This window comes from Chanos chanos, chromosome 2 (assembly GCF_902362185.1).
Source record: "Chanos chanos chromosome 2, fChaCha1.1, whole genome shotgun sequence".
Lineage (NCBI taxonomy): Eukaryota > Metazoa > Chordata > Actinopteri > Gonorynchiformes > Chanidae > Chanos > Chanos chanos.
Genome location: NC_044496.1, coordinates 36,093,560 through 36,101,063, shown reverse-complemented (window position 1 = coordinate 36,101,063; position 7,504 = coordinate 36,093,560). Strand labels below are relative to the sequence as shown.

Genomic DNA, 7,504 nt, shown 5'->3' with positions numbered 1-7,504 from the left:
TCTTCACATCTCAGGAGCCTCAACATTTATTAAACTGATCTCTTTACTCCATTTATCCCTGGAGAGAGGCTGTAGTGTGTAAGGTTGGGTGATATGTGTGTGTTTGTGTGAGTGGGAGGTGGTAGATTTGTCCAAATAAATCTGATCATCTTGGTTTGTCCTTTTTGTAGTTGCACCTATTTAGATTGTGTTTAGGTTGCTGTTGGGATTAAATATGGTAATATTATTTAATGCAGCCTCAGTAATCGACTCATCATATCACAGTGGCATTTGGGCTGAATAATTTTTGTTTAATCTCATTTCTAACATTTGATCTGTACTGGGCTTATTGTTCCTAAATCTAATGAATTAGTTATATAGACTTGAAGCAGTTTATTCTACCATCTGTTGTGCTGACTTTAAGGGCACTAATATTAACATAGAGTTAATATCAGCTGCCTTGAAGTGAATTTATTGTTTTTACTGTCCATCTTACCAGAGTTAACATACTCTCTCCATTTCTCTCTGATCTCCCGACTACTATACTGGCTAGCACTGTTACCAACATCAAGACGTGCACACACCCAGTTCCACAACGAGCACACACTCACGCGCGTTCACACACATACTTTGCTGTTCCGGTAAGCTTGCCCACCTCTGAGAGCATAGCACCCTCTTTTAAATTTATCAGCACAGTCTTCAAATATATTTTGCCAGTCATCCAAAATGCTTATAGAAACAACTATCTTTATTTTTAGGTTCAGTAACTGCCGGGTGTTTTCCAAGACATTTGAGATTTTGTAATCAAACTGAACAGAAAAACTTTGAAACTTTTATACTCAAGGGGTTTTCTGTGCTTTAAATGATTTTATTTATTTCAAGGATTTTCATGGGATGCACGGGAACACTGTGGACTGGGTCCACTTAACCTCTTATAAGGCAAGGTTGGTGCTGATACATATAAAGCTGTTTGGTCTCCTCCTCATTCACAGAGAGCACAAAGCAGTCACTGAATGGGTTGATGAGCATGAAAACAACATAAACTGTATGCTGTATGGTTGTCTTTCTTGTCTTTCTTAACCCAATCCAACACTTCTGGGAGATTTAAGAACAGTGTTTACCAACACAATCAACAAAACACAGAATTATGAAATTTATCACTAGCAAGATTCTAGACACTTATGGGAACTAACTGAGGATATTCTGGTGGCTTTTAAAACACATTATTTTGGTGTCTTCTTTTGGCAGTTATCTGTATCTCATCTTGGCTTCTACCCATAAAACACTTTTTTTGCATCATTACAAAATAAAAGTGAGAACTTGCATTCCTTTGATAAAAAAACCAAAAATAATTGTGATGAATCATTTTCTGCTTTTACTGAGAGGTGAGACATTCATCCTTGCACATGCATCAGCTCTGAGCTACTTATGTCTTTCTCTTCAACCATGTTGTTTTTGATGCTTTAAACTATTTCTAAGCTGTTGTGAGAGGCTCCTTATACAGTAGGCTCAGGAGTAATCATGTACACAGTGCCAGGCAAAGTAAAGAGACTATTAAGACTTTGGAAGTCGACAGTTGGAAGATCCTTTGTTGTCCTACTCGGCAGTTCCCTCCATAGAACTAACGCAACAGCTGATGTCAAATGTATACAGGAGTTTCCTGTCCTGTTAACAATCTGAACATTACAGCTGGCATAGTTTTCATATTTATCTGCACAAAGAGAGAAAGAAACGACGAGAATTTAAAAACGAGTGCATTTATAGTCTCTGAACAAGAATACAGCTATGGTATTTCCTTGAAGAATTGTCTACCACAGTAAGAACAAGAACAAAACCTATGAACACTCAGTGCAATTACATTAGAGAGTTAGAGAGAACTGCTGAATCCTTGAATAACCTATTAGCTTTAAGTTATGCTCTTTCACAGTGTACTGTATCATAGGAGGCTGTCACAAAATGACCTCAGTGAAAATCCTTACCTCCCCCACAGACATAGACAAGGCATGGACTATTCTCTCATGCGCCATGGCAACGACGCTCTGCCCGTTAATCTCAATGATTCTGTGGCCAACGCGTACTCCTCCCCGCTCTGCAATGCCCCCCCGCATTAGACTGCAGATCTGAGAAGAGAGGACCGTGGGATGTATAATATGATACATTAATTAAACAGCAAATTCAGTATCTGATATAATGAAAAATCAGCAAGGGATTTTAAGCCTAATTTTAGACATGAATGTTTTATGTATTTCTGGGACACAAAAGTTCCTGAAGCTGTTTCTCAGTTTCAAACTCCTGCCTCTTTTCCCAGCACAGGCCTCATGTGGCCAGATGGTGAACCACTGCTTTCATTCCACCTTTGCCTACCTGGCACACAGTGTCTTTATAGCCAACTTTAGAGTAGGTATAGGAACAAAAATAGGAATATGAGGTCAATTCTGTCAGACAGCAGTCAGTTTCAATCGAGTCCCACCCTTCAGATTCAGTGATTTTATATAAACACTAGCAGTCCAGCCACAACAGAAAATATATTTTACCCCCATATCTTATACTATGTAATTAATAAAGACCACGAGATGCTGAAAACTAATTGTCTGGTAATATGGGGCTTGCTTTCTTGTGTCCTTGTGACTCATGAACACTCACAATGCCATTCTGTACACTGAAGCCCAGTTGGTATTGCAGATCTGGTCTTTTAATAAGGACTGTAGTGACAGGAGGACAGCTGACCACACTTAGTTTCACCTGAACCTGGTTCTTCAGAGCCTGAAAGAGACACAAGTACACACATACAAACAAACACCCTGATCCACCACCTCAGAGTAATCACAGATACACACGAGTACAATGGGGCCGTGGGAGAGGGACTGCCAATAACAAAACACAACAGTGAAACCAACGTTTACTGACAAAGAGGAGAGAGAGAGAGAGAACAGAAAAGGAAGAGAAGAAAGGAAGTGGGGGGGGGGGGGGGGGGGCTAAAAACCTTGATAATGCCCTGGCAGGTTGCAAGGGGGAGCCCCACCAGGCTGGTGTCGTTAACAGCCATTATCTGATCTCCAACGCTAAGCTTGCCCGAACGTGCGGCTGCTCCAGTGTTCAGCATACAGGCCAGGATTACAGTGGGTAGAATGGAGCCCCAACCAGATTCAACTATCACCACTCCCAGGATCTCCCCCTTCTGTTTCTCCAGTTGCAGCTGCACCATTCCCAGAGGACAGAAGAGAGAAGACGAAATGGTGGAGTGTGTGAGATGGGGGTAAAAACACAAGAAATGCATACAAGAGAGTAAGAAGGGGATCATGAAGAAATGAAAGGAAAGGAGGCAGAAGAGGAAAGAGAGACACAGAAAGACTGAATCATTTATTACATAGCTAGCTATGTTAAAACTATTTTTTCAAAGCCGAGCATGGGTAGGCACAAAAACACTCTAAAAACCTCTTTGCAGTTTTCAGAGTTGGAGAAATGGACAAGGTCATCGTTGTACATCTCTTGTGTGTTGAGGATATCACTGTAGTCTTTCTGGCTGAGGTCCTTAGGATTGATTCCATTGGCTCTCAGGAACTCTTGATAGGCCATGCTGAACGCCTGTCCGATTGACTGTGCTATGATTTGAGCCTAAGGAGAAGAATGGAGGGAGGACCAGTGATTATTCAGAAGAGTCGACTTCATGTTACTAAAACAGAGAGTGAAAGAGGACAGAGTTTGCTTAACTTAACTGAGTTATAGAGGGAGACAATCCCCCCCCAAAAAAAAACACGTGAAATCATTTATAATTATGTAAGCCAATGGTTTTCAGGTCATTGTCCATGCTAAATGTTAGAACAAAAGCTAAAACCAGACACCCCCACAAAGGGAATAAAAAAAATCACAGGGGTAAGTGGGAATAAGAACTGACACCACTGCTATACCAAAATAATTGCCTCTCTCTTTCTCTGGAAGACAAAAAAAAAATCTGCAATTCAAACTTACATCCTCTGACTCAAACACATAGCAGACCATTTGGTATTGTCTCTGGTTCTCTGTGGCGTTGACGGCAGTCTCTGTGCAGTCTAGTGAAGCAGAGTGAGACATGCGCCTACGTGCCATTAGAACCACAACACTACCTATGTCTGCAATGTAAGAAATGGTACGCAGGGCATTGTCCATCATAGTCTCCTATTGGAATGAAAACAGACAAAACAAAGGTGAAAATAACATGACATAAATGGCTTTGTTGTGGTCTTTGTTCTAATTTGTAGTCTTTTATGTGAGAGAGCTGGGACATGCTAGCTTGTTTTTACAAGATGGAAAGCAACTGGAAAGCAATGAAACAGAAAATCATGAACATTCATTAAAAAGGAGGTTGCACATAATAAATTTTTATGTTTCCTCAGTGTTGTGGGTTTGTGTGTTAAGTATCACAAACCTGTGTGTCAGCGTTGAGTACTTTAATGGCTTTGGTTGAGATGAAGAGATCCACATCTGTCACACTCTGTGTCTCTCCATCTGCACACTGACACATGACAGAAGAGAAGAGTCACAGCTACCCCTTGTGGATTGATGAGAAACACGCCAAGTGTCAGTCATTGTCAGCCAACTTGTCAGTTACATGTAAAACCTGGCTCAGAATGTGCCAAACAGAAATTTAGAAGCAAGTAATCTTTGGTCTTTAAGCAACATTTAAGATTTGTCCTTCATTAAATTAAAAATGACATAGGAGCTCTATAATTCAGGTTCTCTCTGAAGGAAAAGTGGAAGAGTCAGTCCTTTTTAAAACCCTGCCGTTAATGCATTCTGCCAATTTCCTGCCAATAATCCACAAGCTGTTACCGTGATCTGAAAACGCCACTGCCCAAACAAATGACAAATTGGTCCACTTTTGTGTTCGATCATGTTAGGTCATAAGTTAAAGGGGGCTGACAACTCTTATTTTGAAATAGCACAGTGCTTGCCATACATTTGTCAGTTTAGCAGGTCTATAGCAGTTTGATTAAATCAGGACCCTAAAGTGTGGACTACCTTGACTCGGTCTACAGCCTCTTGGGCTTGTATCATGCGAACACTTTTAGACGGATTCCTCTCCGAGAGAAGTTGGGTGGACCCCAGGTAGCTGGCAGCAAAGATAATGCCATCAATAAGATCCTCTGGGTCACAGGGACCTGGAACTGAGTGAGAGCAAGAAAGAAGGTTTGAGAAAAAATGCTTACTCTACCGTCAAAAATGTTTGTCACTTCAATGTGTCCAAATATCAAGAGCAATGTCAGTGTTTTCTCTCCTTTTTGATATATACCAACTACTTATGCACTCATTTTTTAGACATATTTGTGGCTTACGTGTGCTTAGAGATTCCACCCACATAGCAGTTTACCATTTAATGTTATCAATAAGAAACCATACTTACCATCCACAAAGCTAGGGAAAGAGGGATTTCTCTTTGTTTGCTGAAAAACAGAGCAAAAACCCCCATAAATGCATTAATTAATTGACTGTTGTAAACCACTATTTAAAAGCTAGCAGTGCATCTAAGCTCTGGCTCTGGGGACCAACTCAACAATGCATTTTTCATCTACTTCAGAAGTGACACTTTGGCGAATAAAGATTAGTTGTCAAATCAAATTTTGTGTTTTCTGGAATATGCTGCTGAAAATGTGCTGCTTCTGTTAGTAAAATGAATAACACAGCTCTATACAGGCAGTCTTCCAGGCCTTCTCCCCAGAGTTGCAATTGTAGAAGTGTCAAAAAGTTTCAGGTGATGTGAGTGACACCCCACCTGAGGGGAGCTGTGACTCCGTGTTGGACCTTCGGGTCCAGAGACTCGACTGGTTCTGCTCTGCTCTGGGCTGTTCTGGTCGATCTGGGCCTAGGTATCAGGCACCAATTGATTGTACACTGTGCTTCTCAAAAAAAAGAACAAGTAACATGCTACCCAAGAATCTTTTAATAGATGATGTTGTGCTCCAACAACATCCTTGATTACTCTTTGTCTCACTGGTCATAACATGTTACAGAAGGGAAGCCTAAAGCTGCCTAAAATGCCAGTTACCTGCTCTTGTTGAGACTTTTGCTTCTCCTCTTTGGTGTGTTCCTGCTGGTCTCTGCAGAGCGGTGTGTCAGGTTGTTCAACAGGTGAGGTGTTTGGGGGTCGTGGCTGGCTCTCCCGCCTATGAGGTCTGTGTGAGGAGGGCTTGGACCTATCAGATGTCTTTCTTTGATCATGTGACTGCCCCTTATCCTTCCCTGTGATTGCACATGCCATGTTCAATCTCACTTTGACCCCATTCATGATTTGTGTGACCTCCTGATCGGTATCAGAAGAGTTCAGTCTCTCTCTCACACTTTGTTTAGCTACTCTGGGACCAGTGCGAGTGCACACCGGACCGCGTTCTCGTCTCTCCTTTGGGACGTCACTGCCCACAGACTCACTCTTCTCCTCTCCTCTCTCCTCTTTGCCATGTCCTCTGAATGAGTGTCTCTCTCGATTGCACCCTTTGTCCGCTGAATCTGCATGTTTAGCAATATCACCACAGTTCTCCTTGCAATGCCTATCTCCATATGTATCCTCTATCTGATGGGTTTTGGACCTGATTCTCCGCCTGGAGTCTCCTTTGGTCTCACCGACATCACAGTCTTTTGAAAAACAAATGACATCAGCTCTGGGTCCCTCCTTCTCATTCCTCTGTCCGCTACAGGAGGAGTTTATGTTGTGTCTCATAGAACCTTGTAGACTGATCTGGCTCTCTCTGATACTGCTATCTGTTTCCGCTACATGTGCAACCTGGCCATAACTTTCTTTTGGCCTCTGTTGAAGCTTTGTGCTATCTTCTGAAAAGTCACAGTCATTCCTACACAGAACCTCATCCTGATCCTCCTCTGCTTCTTCTCTGTCATAAGGTAAAAAGCCCTCTTCTTCATCATCTTCATCTTCCTCGTCATCATCCTCATCCTCATCCTCAGCCATAGGTGCCTGTACATATGTTGGGTCTGTGATCGGTTCAGGTCTCTTGTAAACTAGTGTTTCTGTGTCTTTTTGCAGTACCTCATAAAATCCCTCAGAATTCACCCATCCCTCCACTTGTTTGCAAGACTTATCATGGTCCTGTGATGTGCTGGGACCATCGCTACCATCAGCCCCCTCATGACAGTCCATCCCCTCCATATAGCTCTCGTCTTCTGGACAACAATGGACGTAATAGGTCATGCCATCTGCATCCGTGTGCAGCTCCTCATCTTCATCATAGTCCTGCTCTTCATCATCCTCATCAGACCCGACATTGTCATATTCAGACAGAGAGTCCTCGTCTATGCTGTCGGGGTGGTTGGGGCTATCACTACGGATGGAGTGGTCACTAGGTGCTGTGCAGTCATTGGAACAGTGAGTGGTTGAAGGAGCTGTAGTTGACTGATGGTCTGCAGTGGCTCTGTAGGGTACCACGGTGTCTTCGTTCTCCCCAAACCCTTTTCCCTGCTCATCTGGTAACGCAGCTGAATACGGAACTTCAGTCTCCGTTTTATTGGCCCTGACTTCCTGACTTGTTTTATGAGCCAT

At 42.4% G+C, this 7,504-nt stretch overlaps 1 protein-coding gene across 1 annotated transcript; it reads right to left on the bottom strand.

Moving 5' to 3' along the window:
- Positions 1-1,618: 1,618 nt before the first annotated feature.
- apba2a (amyloid beta (A4) precursor protein-binding, family A, member 2a) lies at positions 1,619-7,504 on the bottom strand. The gene is made up of 11 exons (XM_030765298.1): positions 6,002-7,504; positions 5,729-5,818; positions 5,360-5,399; positions 4,978-5,123; positions 4,385-4,471; positions 3,949-4,134; positions 3,415-3,594; positions 2,963-3,175; positions 2,623-2,742; positions 1,959-2,099; positions 1,619-1,690 (listed from the first exon to the last, which is right to left on the bottom strand). The coding sequence occupies exons 1-11, from the start codon at positions 7,502-7,504 to the stop codon at positions 1,619-1,621; spliced, it is 2,778 nt and encodes a 925-aa protein (XP_030621158.1).